The sequence below is a fragment of the Oryctolagus cuniculus genome, chromosome 3 (genome assembly GCF_051225735.1).
Source record: "Oryctolagus cuniculus isolate XC-2025 breed Fujian yellow rabbit chromosome 3, ASM5122573v1, whole genome shotgun sequence".
Lineage (NCBI taxonomy): Eukaryota > Metazoa > Chordata > Mammalia > Lagomorpha > Leporidae > Oryctolagus > Oryctolagus cuniculus.
The window spans coordinates 30,218,966-30,241,062 of NC_142869.1; the positions used below are offsets into that span (position 1 = coordinate 30,218,966).

The 22,097-nt window shown below is 36.9% G+C and overlaps 1 protein-coding gene across 50 annotated transcripts in view; it reads right to left on the reverse strand.

Moving 5' to 3' along the window:
• MAP2 (microtubule associated protein 2) overlaps positions 1-22,097 on the reverse strand; it is a 313,061-nt gene that overhangs the window by 38,964 nt on the left and 252,000 nt on the right. For 32 of the 50 annotated variants that reach the window (XM_051849208.3, XM_008259081.5, XM_008259080.5 and 29 more), the window contains 2 exons: positions 10,221-10,334; positions 7,891-7,968 (listed from right to left, as the gene is read on the reverse strand). In XM_051849208.3, the coding sequence (XP_051705168.1) occupies positions 7,891-7,968; positions 10,221-10,334 (192 nt within the window). Of the gene's footprint in view, positions 1-1,197; positions 1,474-7,890; positions 7,969-10,220; positions 10,335-22,097 lie in introns of all 50 variants that reach the window. The other 18 variants (XM_089329961.1, XM_089329964.1, XM_089329963.1 and 15 more) reach the window with 3 other exon arrangements.

The following is a 22,097-nucleotide window of genomic DNA, read 5'->3' on the forward strand; positions in this document are numbered from 1 at the left end:
ATTTCATAGAATTAGAGATTTTGATCACAATTAAGAGAATTTTAATATAGATGCTTTACTAATATTACCTTATTGGATGAAATCTAATGAATTAACATGTTTTCAAATCTATCTAACTTTGTAGCTTTCTGTTTTCTGATTTCTACTTACTCCTTACATAAAAATTCACCCATTGTCTTATTTTAACTTTATGCTCTATACGGGTTATATTTATTTATGAGGATGTCTGAGCCACTGGTGTTCTTTTTTCCAAAATCTACTTTTGAAGTAGATTAGTACCAGGAATGTAGCTGGTGATCTTTGAGCTTATTCTTCATGGCTGTGGAACTATCTGTCCTTGCTTTAAACAATATTGCATATGAAAATAAACATTTCATTGAAGTAAGGTTTTTTTTTTTTTCCAATTTGAAAATTAACCTCCCTGACTAAGTAAAACTATTTTAGCTTTCTTTTTTTTCTTTACAAAACTACCATTTGGAATGATACAAAGCACAGCCCATTGCCCACTGATTTCATCCGCACCAAAGCCAAGTAAATACTGTGATATCCCAGCTTTGCAAGTCCAGGATGACAAAGGTTCTGGGTCATTTCCTTCAGTATAGCCCAACCCTACTAGTGTGAGCCGAGACTGAATCACTGAAGGAGACTCTTTAGTGTCTGTGGAAGACCCAGTGACATGAGGAAAAATATGCACTCCATAATATTTATGCTGCAACCTTTCTTTTTAAAGGAGTTATCACATTAAAATTGTACTAATTCTAATCTATTAATTAGAAGGCTAACTCTAAGATTGGTACTAAATATATTATGTCTTCAGGATGCAAACATAATATGCAGAGTCATCGTCTTTACTTTGGATACAGCATATGTTCTTCCCCACTGATTTTTTTTTGCAGGGAACAAAAAGGAATAATATTATAATTGAAATTTTTTTTACCTTCCTTTTATTTTTCCTGTGTACCATCTCACAAGTGATGATACTGAAAAAGGAAGTGTACACATGCCTCAAGCAGGGCTTCTTCTATATAAGTTGTTGAGGCATTTGATGAATATAGCTTATATAGGGACTTCACTTTCATGTGGAAAAAACAGGCTCCAATCCCTCCCACCCCCATATGAAGTCACACTTAACACGATGCATATGGTCAAAGCTGCAGGCTGGGGAGGAGGAGCAAAAGGGGACCATGCTTGGTTCACCTTTCTCCTGGCCTAAGTGGACCTCTGCACTCTGCGCTGTGACACTGGGGAGCACAGTAGAGGTAGTCCACTCTGAGCTGAACAAAGGATGCTCATAGTACTCCTCATCGGAATTGTAAGGGTCATCATCAGGCACAGATACCGAGATGGAGGGGGCAAGGAGTCTACGCCTCTCCCCGCTGGTGGCAGGTTCGTGGCTGGGGAACCTCTGTAGAGCACCCACTTGATCCTCAGCCCCTTCATCTACAGACACACAGGAAGAAACTGCAGGGAGAACTAGACAAGACAGACACAAGATCAGACAGACGAGACGGACACCTGCACAAGGACACAAGGGGCTACAGAAGCAGCAGGATGGAAGGGAATTAGCAAAACCAAGCTGATGGAGAATGGGAGATGGTGAATGTTTCATGCTTCAGTAGCTGTTGAATTCAAGCTATTTTTAAAGTCATGTTGCCATCGATTTAAGTGAATTTAAAGCATTGACACCCCTGGTGCAAAATAGAAATTATCTATACATTCCTCCCAAACAAGTCAGAATAACCAAGGAAAAACTGGAATAGAAACAAAGCATTACCAAACAAATGCATTCTTTGGAAGAAATTCTTTTAAGAAAATTATTTCTTCTCATGCTTGTATCAATATTTTTAAGAGTTAAATAAGAAGTTGTTAGGATCTGATGCTTGTATGATTATGAGCAAAAAATAGTCCTGTATGAAACACAAGCTTAATTTTCTAGGATGCACAAATAGTAGTTTGATTCATTTTTAGTTAATGACTTCAACCAGAAAATCATTTGTAATTTTAATCTTGTTAATTTTTAATTTAAGTACAATGTAGTGTTCCTTTTCCTCCTTTGATAAGACAGAGCTGACAGCATAACTCTTTCTTGGGATGCTAAGGCTACTGTAATACTTAGCGGCATTTTTAAATATCAGTTTTCATTTGCATGACATTGGAAATACCATATTTCATTTTAAGAGAGTCCCTAACATTATAAACTTAAATTCTTATGCCCTGCTTCTCTTCTGAAGGTTAACAGAGATACAATTGGCTGACTGTTTCTACAAAGTTGACCTTAGATCCATCAAGACATCTTTCCATGTATATTTAGCCACTAGCTGGTGGCAGTTTTTATATTTCAAATCTCTTAGTGCATATTTCTTATTGAAGTGCTAAAGGAACTGCTCTTATTTCTCTTTTATCCTGTGCCTTGGCTTGGAAATATGAACTATTTAAATATATTTCCTTAAAAATCGTGTCTACAGATCAGCCTGCTTAGCTTAGATCTTATAAGATTCAATGAGTTTAAGAACAATGTCAGTGACACTCTGTGATTTTTGATGTGGTGCAGACATAACATCTCAGTTCTATGTGGCTCACTACTCAATTTGCTAGTCATTTTTTATTGTATTGAGAAATAATTTTAAGCTTTCATAACTCTCAATATTAACAATGAAGTCTATAATATCTAGCAGTATAGTTTTCATTTCTATTAGAATTTAAGAAGACAGCATTATAGCATTTATTTGAAAATATCCAGTATTTTCAGGAGAGTTGTTTATTTTCAACACCCAGATTCCTGACAACTGGAAATACATCAGAAACCACGAGGATACGAAAATGACATTTTATAGAGAAGTACTTTTAATCCTTTGGCACACGTTATTTATAGATCATTCTGTGGAAGTTGTTTGTAGATGAAAACTCAGGACTTTCTCAGCTATGACACTTATTATATCACAGAACTGCAGAAACCTAAATAATGTTTGATATTGATAGTTCAAGCCTGCACAGTTTCTCAGATAGACAGATAGATGTCCAAGATCTGGGAGACAACACTGACTGGATCATAACCTGGGCCTGTCACATGTCCCAGCCATTCATATCTCCAGTGACTCTCTGAGCCTGTAGACTTCTCATGGATGCAAGCTACTTCTAGAACTTTTAATATGATTGGCAGACTGCATGAAACATCAATAAGTGGAAATGAAGTATTTATCCCTCTGCTTTTCAACATTTATTTTTTTTTGAGTGGTGGACATACTGCAGCACAAAATTAACTGAGAACTGAGAGCTGGCAGTGGAGAGGCAATACTCACTGGATGATTCAGCCCTTTATATATTTTGGCCTCCTCTTATTGTCATTTTCTTTTTTGAAAGTACCAAAATGTAAAAACATCCAGAGCCTGGCTTCACATCTCAAAATAAACAGTATTTTCTATTCTGAAAAATTCCATTTTAATCAAAGAACACATCTTGTAAGAGCTCCCGTGGAAAAGTAGCTTCTTTGTAGTAGTATTTGGCCCTGGATCAGGGCAACTTCAAAAAGAATGTCTGACAAAGTCTAGTCCTGTCTTGATACTGTGACCTGTATGCACTCCAAATCTCTGTTTAGGACATGTGAGTCTACAACACAAGCTTCAGAGCTATGCCAGAAAGCTACATGTAATGGGCTGGCTAAGTGCAAACAGAGCACTTGATTCCAATGATAATGGCAGAAGTCATTAGATCCTCATTTATTACAGAATTATGCCTAGCAGGTGCTTTTGGATCATACCAATGGAGTTGGGATACACAGGAATTATGAATAGATTATATAGCTGGAATATTTCTTTGGGAGCACTAAAGACATAAATATATTGGCTTGTAACAAAAGACTTTCATTTGAAAGTAATTCACTTCGGTAATTCCAGAGTAAGAACCTTGGTAAGAGTCAGCTTTTGGGACCTAGTGCAATTGCGCATTCTGCGGTTTAGATCTAGACTTAGATGAGACGCCGATCCAGACATAAGCCACTATACCTTGACAAAAAAAGGTGGAAATGAGTATAATCTATCTCTGTGGGTTGCTGGGAGGATTTGATGAGAAAGCGCTCATGAAAGTATGAAAACCAAACTTGGCTCCACACGTGTCATCATCAGTGTATTCCGTGCACTCGGACAAGTTATCACACACCTGTTCTCTTCCCCTTCATTTGACGCATCAAAGTAGGGGTTGAGAGGTTTATGAAAAATTGAATTCATTTCATAACTGTGATTTTTTTCAGTTTAAAGTCAGGATTGAATGCATTCATTTTCACTATAAATAGACATCTTTCATGTTTGGGGCACTCTTCTCTGCCACAAAACTTATTAATTCAATTAATAATGTGGTGCATTAAAGGACAGGTGATATTATGACTCTTCAAAAATTACATGGTTCTTTTCATAACTATTATGTTAAAACGAAAGACTAATATAAGAATAACTTTTCCCTAGTTTGCTTTCACTCAAGAAGAAGAAAAAAGCATTTGAAAATTTGTTTGGGGTTAAAGTAAGGCTCACCATGCAAAAATTCAGCCTTGGTGGGTCAAGCCCTTTGAATACAAACAAATAAGTAGTCAGCTTTATAAGGGACAACATCTCATTGGGTATCAGGGATTCTGATTTATGATTGTTGTGACATCACAGCTTTTGTCCCATAGAGTATGGCGGAAGACAGCTGACCAAACTTACACTGTTCTCCACCATCTCTATGACCTTCTCATTCTGCAAGCTTTTGAATGAAGAAAACTCACTTCGTTTATTGTTATTGCTGCTCCCAGAATGATTTAGAAGGAAAATTGCTTTCAGTTTAGCAATTTATGAGTCACCATATCCATGACTCGGGAAAATATCACCCTTGATTTCTGGTGCAAACCTAAGAGGTCAGAAGGATTCCTGAATCTGTTTTCAGGTTTCTGAATTCTAACTGTTCAGTCCAAATGACAACTATTATGGTCAGGCCAAGAAGAAAATGGAGGTCTATTTGACAATATCCTTACTATTACAGTATCAGTTTACTGTATTATGGTTTCCTTTAGAAGTGTACTACTTGTTAAATTTTCCATCAAAACCCCTTGTAAATGTTTCTAAGAATAAGCACATATTGTGGTAATTATCACTATTACATTAATTGTAAGTGAATATTTATAATTGATGGTAATTAACATCTTAAATTAGTTTTAGTAGAAGCTTTCATGTTTCCCTTTTGGGTCAGAACAGCTTTAAAAAGTGTATGCTCAAAATCACTGAAGTACTTCATTTGATCTGAAAGCTCTCTTTCTTTGTGTAAAAGAATTGGATGTTGGTAATCACTATACCCTTAAAGTTGTTTTGATGATCTGTCAAGGAGAGTAAATGAAGCCCCAGAGAAGCTAGAGACCTTCCTGATCCCTTCTCACCTGTTCAGCTAAAGCAACACATTAATGGAATTTGGGCTGAATCTTAACAAGCTACATAGATGGAAAGAGTAAATATTTCAATCCTGTGTTGTGACTTGTCATTAATTTATTTTCTGACAAAGCTAAACTTAAAAAATTATATATTTGTTGCACATAGTTGAGTGTGGTTTAAAATAAAACAGAGGCAGTAGTTTTTCTAAACCACATAACTTTCACAAATTTATCATAAGAATAGTCATGATATTTAAGTGGTAGAGTTTATAAAATATTTTTTACATAATCCACAGATGATTATTCTTTTAAAAGCAAATCACTGAAGCTGCTTATAATTTCATGCATTTTAGAAAAAAATAGAAATACAAGTTGGGTTTGAGAACAATTTTGGGTGACTTTCAGTAACAAACATGCTGGTATTTTTCCTAAATGTATTGAAGCAGCTTGGGAAAAGCAATTCTGTTATGTAAGGGAGCTGTTATTCTGGAAAGTTGATACCTAAGTTAACCAAATGTGGAAGTTATTCATATTTTATTTATTTATATTTTCATTATATGAATTACCTCCCCACCCACCCAGAAAACAGACTTGCTGCTCTGACTCCCATTCAGAGTAAGAGAGTCAATACTGGAACTTCTAGCAGAGTTTTGTTAGGAGGACAGCTTTATCAACAGCACATCCATTTCTGGGTTAAGAGGATTCTCTAACACTTGAAGGGCTTTAAGTAGGAGCTCAGAACCATTTTCAACAACATGAGGAAAATACAACTGTCATGTAAGGCTTCCTTCTGCATTTGGAGTAAAATCCAGGCCCTGAACGAGGCTTGCTGCTGCTTACTCTCACTTCTTCCCCATTCTATCCCTTTCTCACAACCTGTGAGCCATGGACTCCCTCAGCTCTTATAAAGCTTCATCTATGCCTCCTATTCTTTGCCCACCAGAGCACCCTTCCTATCCTAAAGCATCTGCCCCCAAATTCCCTTTCTCCAGTATTGGCTTGGTTACCACTTCCTCATGCTTCGCCTCTCAGCTCCTGAACCGTCTCCTCACCATGCAATAAAATAAACTTTCCCTTGTTCTGCTTTTAGAGCTGCCTGTTCTTTCCCTTCCTGGCACTATCCCAATTGGAAATTCTGTTCTCCATTAGATTGTGTGTCCCTTAAAAGCAGGGATCATGTTTGTGTTGTTCAGTAGTGCGTAACTGGAGTTTGAAGAGTCCCTGGGGCATTGTAAATATGTACCAAAAGAATGAACAGACACAAAGCCACAAGGAATCTTTCAATTCTACGTAGTGAAAGATTAAATCACAGTTTAAGGAATTAACTACAGAGGGTGTAATGCACTGATTATATCTCCCAACTTTTGTTTAGTTAGAGTAATTTAGTTTGCTTAATACTTTTTCAGGCAGTAAATTCAGGGGAATAAAAGACCTAAGCCTACGAAAGAAAATCCTGCTAAAAAAGTTTAGTTTACAAATTTGTGACAAAATAAATTATAAATGAGTTGATAATATATAGTTCAATAATTTAGATTTTTGTACTTAGGAAAGCAAAGAATATTTTAAAGGAACCTGATTATAAATTATAAAAAGACAAGTCTTATGAAAAATGATATTCAGTTTTTAATAGAGTAAAATGATCTCTGACATAAAAAAAGAAATGAGTAAAATGGAATAATTTAAAATTCTGATTTTAGTAAATGAAAACTAAAATTTATTAAAACAGCTAAGCTGTAGCTCTCTGCCTCTTCCTGTAACGCTCAAATGACACACAAAGTTGAACTAAGTCAGAGACCCAATCACTGTTTGCTTTAAAATAGTGCCTTTCATCTCAGCTTCTGAACGGATATTCTTCAATGAGACTGAAAGGCTGCCATGGCATTCCATGTCCAGTGAGTGCATAGATAGATTCCTAGACAACAATAGGTCTCAGCAGGCAAGAAGTCACAATCTCAGCTTCCAGTCCACTGCTCTTGGTATCAGATTCATTTATTAACTTCTTTATTTATTCATTAATATTTATGGAGAGCTTGCTACAGGCCAGGCCCTGGGGAGGTTCTTGGTAATAAAATGGTGAACAAAACAGAGGCAGTTCCTGACCCTTTCATAGGGAAGTATTGATTTTATCAATAAATCTGACTCCCTCCCCACTATATTAGGTACTACATTGATTTTATTTTATTTTTTAGATATTTACAAGATAGTATTGTAACTTCCTGGTTCTCTATAGTTCTTCTAGTAGCTGAAACACAGAATTATTCTTTCCTTTGCCAAGTAGATTTTTTTCTTTTTATTTACCATATCTTCTACTTCTGATTTTATATAAGTATATAATGATATGTTTATTTAAAATCTTCATTTCTTCTTGACTATTTGAAACACACAGCTCCAAAATGTGGCCACATAGTAACCAATATAAAAGTCCAATGTTTATGGATTGAAGTTCATTATTTTTCCTTTATCAGAAGACAAACCCTGGAAAGCCCAGTAGGTCTTACCTTCCTCCACTGTGACAGTCTGTTCTGAGGCTGGCGATGGGGGTGGAGAAGGAGGCAGATTAGCTGTCTCTTCAGCTGCTAAAGATCAAACAATGGAAAAATGAGACACAATAATTAATCTTATTATGCCAGTAGATGTGTGGGCAGTTCTGCATTGTTTAAAAGGCCTCTCTATGAAATTCAGGAAAAGATTCAATAGTAAGCTACATTTGGCGAATTTTTAGGCCCATTAGCTGATCACATTTTATTGAAACCAAAGATAGCATTTAACATGTTCCCCCAAAATATTTTTTCTATTCCATAAAAATGGATTAGAATGCCCACTAAAATTCTATCGTTAATATTGCTATCTTGTGTCTAATTATTCATGTAATAAAATAATTCATTTTGGTGGTAATTTACCGTATGAAAACACACATCAGGAGGCATTTTAGTTTGCATTTGGCTGGATGAACTGAAAAACATATTAGAACTCTCTTGTTCAGTGGCTTGATCCGGAAGTAAACATTACTTTGATGAATCATAATGATTTTAAGTGGCATTTTTTTTTACAACAATTGGTCCACTGGGTCTAATGTCAAAATGTTTTATCTTTTGTATGAAAAAGAAAAAAATGAAAAGAAGAAAAAAATGAAGCCATCACAGACTGATGCAACCTTCACAGAGAAACCATCTCCTGGAAAACTGAGTAAGTTTCACGATTTGGCCTCACACGTAAAGATCCACAGGGAAAAGTTCTAAAATGCAAGTCATTCACAGTTAACCCCGGAATTTTCTATCAACATGCTTACCTTATGACCCTTCACAGGTAGGTAAGGAAATTCAAAAGGAAATATTTCACAATTAAGACTAGCGGTTAGATTTGTTCTAAAGATGATGTGAATTTTGGTTTCATAAAGCAGTGAATAGAACAGAAAAATATTTCAAAGAGTAATAACAATAATAAATAAATAATAATAAAAGTGAACTGACTAAAGATTGCTTTAAATTAGATATTTTCCTCTTGTTTGAAAAAATTCATTATCTAAAAAACTGAGCATATTCTAAATTATTATAATTATTATTTGGGGACAGCATGATATTTTTTGTTGGTTGTTTTTTAAAAGATAATGGAGTACGGATCAGAGTTCAGAATATCAAATATTTAGGATATACTAGGCTATAAGAAAGAAAAACAGTGATGTATAATTTTTTTTTTTTTTTTTTGACAGGCATAGTTAGACAGTGAGAGAGAGAGACAGAGAGAAAGGTCTTCCTGTTCCGTTGGTTCACCCTCCAAATGGCCGCTACAGCTGGTGCGCTGTGGCCGGCGTGCTGCGCTGATCCGAAGCCAGGAGCCAGGTGCTTCCTCCTGGTCTCTCATGCGGGTGCAGGGCCCAAGGACCTGGGCCATCCTCCACTGCACTCCCTGGCCACAGCAGAGAGCTGGACTGGAAGAGGAGCAACCGGGACAGAATCCGGCGCCCCAACCGGGACTAGAATCCAGGGTGCTGGTGCTGCAGGTGGATGATTAGCCAAGTGAGCCGTGACACTGGCAATTTTTAGCTCTTAAAAATCATAACATTCTATGAATCAGGTATATATGTTTGTGAAATAAACATACATGTTGAATGTAAGAGTCTCCGTTCTTATATCTCTTTATGTGTAAAAATTATCTATCTGTCTATATCTGTCTGTCTACCTATCCATCCATCCATCCATCCATCCATCCATCTGAAAAAGGTACTAGAAGTCTTCGGCTGTGTGTGTGTGTGTGTGTGTGTGTGTGTTTTGCAAGCATTTGTTGCATTACCTATCTGGCCCTTGTGACCAAGGAAGAGGGCAGAGCAATCTCAGCACTCCTAGAGGAAGCAAGTGAAGGTTGGTACCGCCTATGTGATGCAGAGTCGATGATAATTCTCACAGAGCTCTGGCTGTAGGTTTTGTGTAGCCAGGTAAGGGGGACTCACACAAGATTATAATACAGATATTCATTCACCAAAGGCCATAAAAGGAAACTGTCATTTCTAGTTAAAGTTCTGGCACATTTTACTTGAGAGAGGAGAATCATAAAATAAAGATTCATTGGCTTTGTTTTTATAATAATTATCTGTAATGATCTGGAGAATGCAAACATAGGAACACTTAATGTTAACTGCAAGCTTATTACCCTAAAAACTATCCAAATACTACAAAGAACCCATTGAGGAAGGTAAAAATGTTCCCAGTGTATCGCAGTGGAGGTGTTTGATGAATATTACATGAAGGATAAAGCACAATATATGGCCTGTCTTGTGAACCGGATCAGGGTGCAGCAGACACAGGCCCTGACCTGAGGTCCTTCTATTTACCTAAAGGCAGAGCTGCAGGCTGATCTTTATGTTGAGCTTCTTTTTCTTGTTCACCTTTCAGGACTGCTACAGCCTCAGCGGTGACTACTTGAACTATCCTTGCAGACACTTCCTCTGTAACAAATAGGAACAAAGGAAAACAGCAAGTAAGACATCCAAAGCAGGTACCAAAGGGCGAATGTAACCAAACAATGTAGACAGAAGAACAAAATCCCCTGTTAGCTGTCTTGCCCCTAGAAGTAAAGTATATTTCTTAAACAGCAGATGAAGCAAAAACATACTGACAAAAGGTGGGGGTGGAGCGAGGAGGAGAAGAAAAAGAATGTGCATTCTGGGAGCTAAGTACTGTGAACAGAGAATGAAAGAAAACCAATTAACTTGTATAACACTATTGAGGCTGTTGAGATTAAATGTATACATGTATGTGAATATTATATATACTATATGAATGCATATATATCTGTGTATGTATATACATTTATATGTATACATACATACATATATATGAAGAAAATACATACATATATATCCATCCTGGATTATAAATAAATTCTACAGATTTGAGTTTTCACCATCTTTATATAACAGCATACCAGAAAAATACCCCTTTTATGATCCTAAAAGAAGTGGGAGTTCAATCTGCTAATTTTGATCCTGATATTACAATCACTCTTTATTGAAATTTTATTATGGCTGACAATCAGGTTTGCATGTGCACAAACAGGGTCACAGAGCTCTTCCTACTTCACCAAGGTGGCTCATTTAGATTGCATCTCTTCCAGAATGACAGAGAGACCAGTGAACACGTAATTTTGAAGTCAGCAATTCATATGGGCAAATTTTATCTAAATTTTAAAAAGTTAGATTACTTGGCTAAATATATTTGTTTTTTATGCTTAATTTCCCAATTTTTTAAATAGCCACTAACTATTTATATTGTTAAGGTATGCTCCATAAATAATCTTAAAATTTTTTATTTGCTTATTTGAGAGAGAGAGAGAGAATGTATTCCCAAGTGCTGGTTCATTCGACTGCCCCCAGTGGCCAGGGCTGGGCTGGGCAGAAGCCTGGACGTCAATGTAGCTCTCCCACATGGGTGTCAGATCTCCACTACTTGAGCCATCCCCTTTACCTCCTAGGGTCTGCTTTAGTAGGACTCTGGAATCAGGAGCTGGAGCAGGGAATCAGACTCAGGTACTGTGATGTGAGAATCTTTTTTTTTTTTTAAAGATTTATTTATTTATTTGAATAGTAGAGTTATGGGAGTGGGAGTGGGAGGTGGTGGAGGGAAAGAGATCAATCTTATATCTGGTGGGTCACTCCCCAGATGGCTGCAACAGCCAGGGTTGGTCCAGGCTGAAGCCAGGAGCTAGGAGCTACAACTGGGTTTCCCACATGGGTGGCAGGGGCCCAAATACTTGCGCCATCTTCTACTGCTTTTGCCAGACCATTAGCAGGGAGCTGGATAGAAAGTAGAGCAGCTGAGACACAAACCAGTGCCCATACGGAATGCCAGTGTCAAAGGTGGTGGCTTAACCTGTTACAGCATAACATAGGCCCCAGATGTGGGTATCTTAACTGGCATTTTTACAACTAGGCTAAACATTTGTATTATTAATAGTCTTATCTAGTGTTAGTAGCAGTCATTGTAGTAGAAGTAATATGTTGAAAATTACTATAGTGGTCACTATGTGTTAACACTGTTGTTTGTCTTCATTACTTAAGTTAAAATAGTCAAAATAGAGACAGTAAGGGAGAATTGAATTATTACTTCAGTCAGTAGAATCACACCCAACCTAAGCAAAATGCCCTGCAGAGCGGGTACCACATTGTAACTGTGAGTGGTAAGGTAGTTTCAATGAAACAATATTGTTAGTTTAGGTGAGAAATTGCAGGAAACTTGCATTTTCTTGGTTTTGTTGTTTCAGAGAAAACCAATTTAAAAATGTCTGAGTTTTACAGCTAAATAAAAGCTGATGAATAAGCTAATTTTATTTTGTAAATAATTAAGTACAAAGTGTCAGAAAACAATTTAAATCACTCTTGGAAGAATTGATAATTATTTTTTAAAACATCATATTTTTAGAAATACTGTTTTTAATTTTAATTACATTTTAAAATTTATTAAATGTGGAGAACAGGCTGCATGAGTTTCATAGATACAGCTCCAAGAATACAATGATACTCTTCTCCCTTCTTCCTCTTCCCTTTCTTCCCTTTTATTTTTGCGACATCATTCTTTCAATTTACTTTATAGTAACAGGCTCAGTGCACCTCTAAACAAGGAGAAATGCTATTTTAGAATATGCGAACAGGCTGTGTGGGTGCCAGGTTCATTTTGACTTACTTGACATCTTATCTTCAAGCTTTTTAAATAATAATATTGCTAACACTTTTTAAAGGAAATAATATATATATATATTTTTTTATTTTTTATTTTTTGACAGGCAGAGTGGACAGTGAGAGAGAGAGACAGAGAGAAAGGTCTTCCTTTGCCGTTGGTTCACCCTCCAATGGCCGCCGCGGCTGGCGCGCTGCGGCCGGCGCACCGCGCTGATCCGAAGGCAGGAGCCAGGAGCCAGGTGCTTTTCCTGGTCTCCCATGGGGTGCAGGGCCCAAGCACCTGGGCCATCCTCCACTGCACTCCCTGGCCACAGCAGAGGGCTGGCCTGGAAGAGGGGCAACCGGGACAGAATCCGGCACCCCGACCGGGACTAGAACCCGGTGTGCTGGCGCCGCTAGGCGGAGGATTAGCCTAGTGAGCCACGGCGCCGGCCGGAAATAATATATTTTAAAAACTAATTTTCCCCATGAGTCTAGGAAAACATGAGCATGGGTTTGTTCTGGGATTTCAATACTTCATTCAATTTACAATCCTCCTGCAAGCACACTGGTGGCAGCTTCCCACAAAATAGAGAGATGGGTTCTCCCAGTGCAGAAGCAGAGTATCAGCAGATCTGCTGGGTAGACTTCTTCCTGTGCATTGATCCTGGGACAAGAGCAAATTCCTTCAGGATTGGGTAAGTTCGGAGAAAACATTTTTTTTGTAATTTAAGAGTTTTTAACTGATACCTATAGGTTATAAATAGTTATGGATACCATGTGATAATTCAATATATACACATACATATACACACACACACACATATATATATATACATACACACACACATTGTGTCATGTTCAAATTAGAGCAAACGTATCTATTCCCATAAACATTTATCACTTCTTTAAGGTAAAAACATTCAAAATCCTTTCTTTTAGCTTTTAAGAAAATGTACAGTAGTGTCGGTACTGTGGTGTAGTGGGTAAAGCTGCACCACCTGCAGTGCCGCAGCTCATATGGGTGCTGGTTGGAGTCCTGGCTGCTCCACTTCCAATCCAGCTCTCTGCTATGGCCTGGGAAAGCAGTGGAAGATGGTTCAAGTGCCTGGGCCCCTGCACCTGCTTTGGAGACCCAGGAAGCTCCTGGCTCCTGGCTTCAGATCAGCCTAGCTCTGGCTGTTGTAGCTATCTGAGGAATGAGCCAGCGGATGGAAGACCTACCTGTCTCTCTCTCTCTCTGTCTCTCTGTAACTCTGCCTTTCAAATAAATAAATAAATCTTTAAAAGAATGTATAGTATATTATGGTTATTTATAATTAATAATATACCAGAACTTCTTACACCTATCATACTCCAACATTTCCATATTCCTTCTGCTCCCTACTCTCCCCAGCCCCAGGTAGCCACCAGTGTTTTCTCAACTTCATGACATCAACTTTTATAGATTCCACATATGAGTGAGGTCATGTGGTAGCACTCTGGGAAGATTACTGGGAAATATTCCAAAGAAACATAAAAAGGAAGACAGACATAAAATCAGACTTAGGAAATTAAGAATATAAAGACAATAACGTGATTATATACATATATAATTTCTTCATTAATTCTACAAATATCTATTAAATGCCCTTCTCCATCCATCATATCTTTCTACCTATCTAAGGAATAATTTTCTTTTACAGCATGCATAAGAAGAAATCTCACGGGATTTAACAAACTCCAACACTGCTACTTTACAAGTGTTTTATCCCAAGCAATTTATCCACATTTGTTGTGTTTCAATGTCTCATGAATAAAATAGAAATAACAAAGTACCAATCTCACAAGTTGTTGCACAGACTGTTATATAATTACATAACAGGCATAGCACATCAAGGAACTCAAATGAAAAGAACTTTCAGATAGTTCTTCAACAAATTGCCTTCATTTTCCCTAATCACTATTCTTCTGGATTTTATACTTTAATATTTCTATTTAAAAAAAAGAAGCTAGGGGCTGGTGCCGTGGATCACTTGGTTAATCCTCCACCTGCAGTGCCGGCATCCCATATGGCTGCCGGGTTCTAGTCCCGGTTGCTCCTCTTTCAGTCCAGCTCTCTGCTGTGGCCCAGGAAGGCAGTGGAGGATGGCCCAAGTGCTTGGGCACCTACACCCACATGGGAGACCAGGAGGAAGCACCTGGCTCCTGGCTTCGGATCAGTACGGTGCGCCGGCCGCAGTGGCCATTGGAGGGTGAACCAAGGGAAGGAAGACCTTTCTCTCTGTCTCGCGCTCTCTCTCTCACTTTCTAACTCTGTCAAAAAAAAAAGCTAAAGTGAAAGGCATTAATGGTCCAGCCTGACTAACCCATTTACAACCACCTGACAGTAAGTTAAACCACTCTCTATGATGTTGGTAGCTGTGTTGATGGCCAACAGAAGTATTTTTTCCAAGACAAAGCTATGTAGTAAAACTTATCTTTGTTATTTATTTTCTGATTTCATTCCCACTTCCTAGCTGTGTAGGTCTTGGTCTACCATATGCTCAAGATTCCCGCCAGCAGTCCTAACTCCGGACTAGCTTCTAGACAGTGCCTCAAAAGGCACTGGGATAGTCTATTCCTGAGGACAGTTTGCAAGGAGAAACCTCTTTAAGATAAGAGATTTGAATTCATTTTAATTTTTCATTACTTACTTTTTCTACCTGCTATTTCATTTCCTTTCTACTCTAATTTTTCCCCATTAAACATGTGTGTAAAGTGTGAATAGGACTTACTTGTCTGGAAGGTTAAAAATGACTCTAGAATACACAAAAATTGAAGTATTTTACTAATTACACATAATTGAAAAGTAATATTTATCTTCATAGCTAAAGATATAACCTCCTTATTACAATCTGCTATTTTGAAAGGTTCAACTACTTTGCTTTTGAACTTGTAAAATTTTTCTGGAAGTATACTTTTTTCCTTTATGTTAGAAATAACCTTAAGAAGTATGTGTGATATGTATTTCTAGTCTTTCTTTCATGAATGTTAGGATTTTAGTGTAATTAATGAGGAAAGGCAGTTTTGCCTGGCCATGAGACCCTTAAAGCCAACATATAAATATTAACTTATTATTTTATTAGTAGTGTCAATCAATATGGTAATTTGGCAGTTTCTACAAGTATCAAAGCATCCTTCAGTGGGTAAAATAAATAGTATAAATAAATATTGTTTTTTCATTATTGGGGAAACATATAAGTGGAACGTACAGGAGCTAAACAGGTATAAGGAACTAGTTGAGCTATTGCTGTAAGCAGCCTCTGGTGGTCTGTGAAAATTGTTTGCTATTCACTTGATCCAGAAAAACCCACAAATGATGCAAATTAAGAGGTTACTGAAGAACACCAAAGAAAATGGCCAGCCATCAAGATTATGCATATCTGAAAAATTACCATGTATCTGAGAGATGTCACACAAAAGAAGCAACATGTGCCATTCTCTAGTTACAAGGGTAGAGTTAGTCGGTGTGCCCAGGCCACATAGTGTGACTAGACAGGGTCAGTGGCCCAAAAACAGTGCTGAGTTTCTGTTGCACATGCTTAAAAATACAGAAAATAATGCTGAACTTAAGGGTTTGATGTAGAGTCTTTGGCCATTGAACATCCCCCATTGAACAAATCATCCAAGATGCGCCTCTGTCACTACCTGAGTTCGGATTAACCCATACATGAGCTTCCCTTGCCACACTGAGATGAACCTCACTGAAAAGGAAAAATTGTTCCTAAACCAGAAGAGGAAGTGGCACAGAAGAAAAAGATATCCCAGAAAAAATTGAAAAAACAAAAACGCATACCTTGGGAATTCAGCATTAAAATAAATGCAAAAAGTTACCTGATAATACCCAAAAGGTATCACGCTAAGCTATCTGCATTTCACCTGATGAATAAGCATCACTATTTATACCAAGTTTTAAAATAAATTACACTAGGCAGTTTTGCCTGTACTATTTATTTTACACATTTATACATTGTCCAGAAGGAAAAACTGGCAAAATTATGCATAAAGGCATCTTAATGGCCCCATTTAGGTATCACTTTAGTTTACATCAGTGTAGTGCAAATATTTTGCAAAAGAGTCAATTCCAGTGACAGAAAATTTGGAGTCAAACTCTGCTTCCACCTCTTAGTAGCCTCAAAACCTTGCCTCCATGATAATCTCTCTTACCTTCAGATTTACCATCTGTAAAGTAGGAATACAAGTAGTATTTATCATTTGGTGTGCTGTGACTATTAAATGAAATAACAAAAGTTAAGTGCTTATTTAATTTGTACATCTGACTAACCAAATTTAGGTAAGACTTGAAAGTTTTTGTCACAATGTGAAATGTTATTTTTCCTGATGATTTTTCCTTACCAAATAGACAATATACCAGGCTCCTGTCATTTATTAATGATTTAAAATAACATGATAAAAAATTTTACATAAAGTAACATTTACCCTAGTGTTGTACCAAAATACTCAGCATTATACCCAATTTAGCCTGTTTTTTTCACCATGATGACGATTCATGCTGCATCACAGCCACAGCCATGCACTTCTGATCACAGTACTTAAATGCCAACATTTTTAAGACAGGTTCAGGTTCTGATTTTAGCACATATTTTCTGTTTAGTTATTTTTGTCCTATTAGTTCATCAATATTACTTGGTTGACTAATAACAAAATAATGGAGTTGAAACTTTCTCAATAGCCCTGAAAATGGCAACTTGCTTCTGAGTGACATATGACACTGACATTGTTGATAGTCTCAGAAATTTATTTTGAATGTATACTCTTTGCATTTTCATTAGGACCAGCTATGATTACTAGAACATGCAAAGGCCCATCAATTAGACTATGAAAAAAACAAGCCATGAAAGTTGACAAACGTCTAACAACATATTTTTGTTGATTTTATTTAGGTTAAGAGATAAAGTAAGAGACACTGATAGTAAATTCAATCATATGTAATATAAAAGCCAGTAAATGCTTCTGCTTCAGAGAATCATGGACATAGTAATGCTATTTTAAAAGAAATGACAAATAAGCCTACCATACACTTGTGGAAGAAGGAAAACAAAATCATTTAAGATAGAATGCTCCTGTCAAGAAAAGGTTTCTCACAGTAGGGTACAGGAGGGTTGCCTAGGAAACCAATGCTAATTGCTCCTACTGATGGAAACCAGTCAACAAGGAAAGCACTGTGTAGTTTCAAGTGCTCTGCTAAAGAATACGCGAGATAAATTCACAGAAGTATGGAAAGAAGAAAAGTTCCTTGCCTTTCCTCTTTCCTTAATTTGGAGAGTAAACGGTCCCTCTGAAACTATTTCCTGTAATCAACTGGTGATGAAGGAAATTAAAAGAGCAGATTGTTGGATTTTTGTTTATTTGTTTCCCTGGCACCTTCACATTAATTAAAGAGGCCAGTGTTGGCATGTGAGACCCCTATTGAAATTAAAGGGTCACACTAGCCAACACTGCAGCTACAGATCTTTGTTTGCCAGTGTTTTCTTCCAAAGTTTTTCCCAAAGATTCAGTGATTAAAACAAGGATTAATTTAGTTTATCAGGGAAATGTATTTGAGGCAGTTGGCTGACGGAGATAAATGCACTTAAGATAAGGAATTATGATTGGAGGAAGTTCATTTTTGGTATTTAAATTTAAGATTTTGGTATTTAAATTTTGGTATTTAAATTTAAGAGAATTTACTTTGCACCTATAGACAACAGAGCTATGTTTGATCATGATGGGAAATTAGAAATAAGACAGGGAATTCCTACATTTAAATAGTGTTTGAAGGTAGGCAGTCTTTTTGAAGGACATATTTTATTTTTGCTTTTAAAGATTTTGTAGGATGGCCACAGATTTTGACTGATCTTTCTACAAGCACCAACATGCAAACTAGTGAGGATTGTCTGTCTGTCTGTCTGTCTCTCTAACTATTTTGACCATGTATTAAAAACCTTATCTTATTTTCTAAAAAGATTTATTTATTTGGGAGGTAGAGCTACAGATAGAGGGAGAGACAGAAAAAAAGATCTTCCATTCATTGGTTCATTTACCAAATGACCACAATGGCTGGAGCTGGGCCAATCTGAAGTTAGGAGCTTCTCTGGGGTCTCCCACATGGGTGCAAGGGCCTAAATACTTAGGCCATCTTCTATTGCCTTAGGCCATCTTCTATTGCTTTCCCAGGCCATAGGCAAAGAGATGGAATGAAAGAGGAGCAGCTGGACACAAACTAGTGCCCATATGGGATGCTGGCACAGCAGGCAGAGGCTTAGCCTACTATGCCATAGCACCTGTCCCAATCTCTAACCTTATTTAGATTACAATTTAAGGTGCTCAAATGAAGCCTTTAGAAGTTTTACAGAACTGGCTTAGCTTTTACACTTAATCAAGGAGGAAGATGTGGAAAATTAATAGGATTATGAGTTAAAGGGTTACTTGGGTTAAGGATACTATATAATGGAGTCAAAAACTAGTTAGAAAAGCACAGATCAGAAATGGTACCTACTGAAAAATTTAACTTCTAATTTAAAGTTCCCAGATGGAAACAGGAAAAAAAACACACTTAGCAGAAGAGACACAGTAAGTGAATATAAAGCCAGTCCAACTCTAGTTTTATACTTATCACATTCTAGTCAAAGGTGTTTGTTCTTGGCGTGTTTGGTGGTTTCCAATGTAGTAATGCATGCATATTTATATTGTTGAAGCCCTGTATTAGTCATTTACTAGTTAGATCAAGTTATAAAATTTTATTGATCTAAATTAATTTGAGAAAGGTAAATTTCTTGAGCAGCCTTCCCCCATGAAATTTTCAAATAGCTTTAATATCAGTAAGTTGAATATATACATTTAGTCACTATAGGAACTGATAATGTTTTTGGAATTTGGAAATATTCTGATTTGCATTTTGTCAGAACCATTATAATTGTTACAGACTTGTGAAAAATTGCATTATTTTCTCTGTTATGTCTCAAAATTCGTAACATTGCCAAAAGATCTTAGTATATGGCATTATTATCAACATTAGTGGAAAGATTAAATATCAAACAAATGAATTTGCCCTTAGAGTAACTATGAGAAAAACAAAATAAAATGTGCATGTGTGATCATGTATGTGTCAGTACTCCTGCACATAAAGGTCTCTTCATGCTTTTAAAGTTACATCTGTATTGACATACTTCAAAGGACCAGGAGTGAGGCTAGTTTCCCTTATGGAGGAATCGATGCTTTCATCCCTGCAGTACGTAAGGATGCCTGCCACTGAGGACATCACAGAAAAATGAAAAAAATATTTCAGATTCCCAAAAAATGTCATTGGAATGAACTTTAAAAATACAAGTTCTCCATATACATGAATCATCTTGTATAACTGAAGCAACCTTTAGTATCCTAGTAACCTGGAGGAACATGGAATTTAGGAATCATGTGGTGGGAAAATCATTTGGTTCACAAAACATTATGGGCACACTCAGTCAGCACGTCAAGAGACCAACATGTCTTCTGTGTATTTGCATTTTGCTTATAACTTCCTGTCCTAATACATTTATAAGGATGACTGAGCAAGTTCACAAACATTAACCTTATATGTGTTCTTCTTGGAAAGTCTCTCATGAACTACGAATGTTTTAAATAAGTGATTGTCCATCCTCTATGACTGTCTATTTTATTTTCACAATTGTAGCCCTATAAAAGAACCTGAAAGAAACCAGCAGAATTTAAGTCACTAATAAAAAGATTTAATCATTCTTCATAATTTTCAAATTATTATGTGTATATACAGACAAAATCAAGAGCCACAGTACAATAATGTTATGAAAGAAGATACATGTAATTCAAAATATTATAAAAATCCTGAAAACTGAAGTACCATGGCAGAAAAAGAAAAATAATATATATATCTAAATCTATCTATCTATCTATCTATCTATATGTATGCCATCCTTCTAATTTTCTTTGATAATGTTGCTAAAATAAATACTTAACTACAAGATAGGAGAGAAATCTTCATTGAAAAAATTTCAGATAAGTAACACTGATGATAAAGACTTTCTGCCAGGATATCTGAGTATCAGAATCAACAAATTTTGTCTGGTCACTTTTTTTTTTTTTTTTTTTTTTTGACAGGCAGAGTGGACAGTGAGAGAGAGAGACAGAGAGAAAGGTCTTCCCTTGCCGTTGGTTCACCCTCTAATGGCCGCCGCGGCCAGCGCGCTGCGGCCGGTGCACCGCGCTGACCCGAAGGCAGGAGCCAGGTGCTTATCCTGGTCTCCCATGGGGTGCAGGGCCCAAGTACTTGGGCCATCCTCCACTGCACTCCCGGGCCACAGCAGAGAGCTGGCCTGGAAGAGGGGCAACCGGGACAGAATCCAGAGCCCCAAGCGGGACTAGAACCCGGTGTGCCGGCGCCGCAAGGCGGAGGATTAGCCTAGCGAGCCATGGAGCCGGCCTAATAATTTTTATTTTTTCAATGACTTGGAGAAGAACTTTGTGTTTATTGAGTTTTTAATCTTAAAAAAAGATGCATCAGAGAACAAGAGGAAAAGTTGAAATCATTTTTGAGGTTCATTATCCAATTGAAAGAAATACTTAATATTTTAAAATTTTCATTTAAACATAATTTGAAAGTTTTTTTTCCTTCATACTGAAAAAATTAAATTCAAAACTATCCATTAATTGCCATCCTAAGATCCTGAATTATTAGCTGGAATAGCTTCAGTTGACCCTTAAATAGCAAAATCCAACTAGAAAGGAAAGTTGTGTCACCAAAATAGCTAAGTTCTTGAGCAGTATTTCCAGCGTCACACTCAGAGTACATGTGCTAGTTACATGTGATCCATAGGGCATTTCAAACACTGCTTTTTTCAGCTAGGTGGCAGATACATTCATGACGGTGGAGGACTACTGACCTCTGAATAAACTTCCACTTCTAAAATGTGGTTTTTCTAAATGGCTACTACATTTGTTTCCAATGAAATGATTTGCTTCTTTTCTTATCGTAAACAGGACTTAAAAAAATTAGGTGAGAAGTGGCTTAGAGAAAATAACCCCATGTTTTATGATATATGCCAAAATAATGCAATTTTTAAAAGAAAAAGCTACTTTTCCCGTGCCGGCCTTTTTGATCCAGTAACGCTCTGAGAAAGCAAGTTTATTCTAATCTTTTCAAAGTTTTGGTCACAAATCTTATTTTTCAACTTGATGAGAGAAGCAACCAATAGCCTATTTTAAATGAAAGATAAAAATGAACTTGGGTTTTGACATGCAGAATGCAAAAAGGAGAAAAATATCCAGTGAATTGATTTTTTTTAAACTTTCTTATGAAAGTAATAGTCATTTGCTATTACTAATATTATTAATAGTAGTATTAGTTTCCTCCTAAGTTTTTTTTAAATACTTAGAATTAGAACATGTAGGTGGAGGGGGCCTTGTGTTGCAGTAGGTTTCAGGAGCATCCCATATTGGAGTACCAAGGATCAAGTCATACTTCACCTCTGATTTTGGCTTCCTGCTAATGTGTACTGTGGGACTCAGCAATTGATGGCT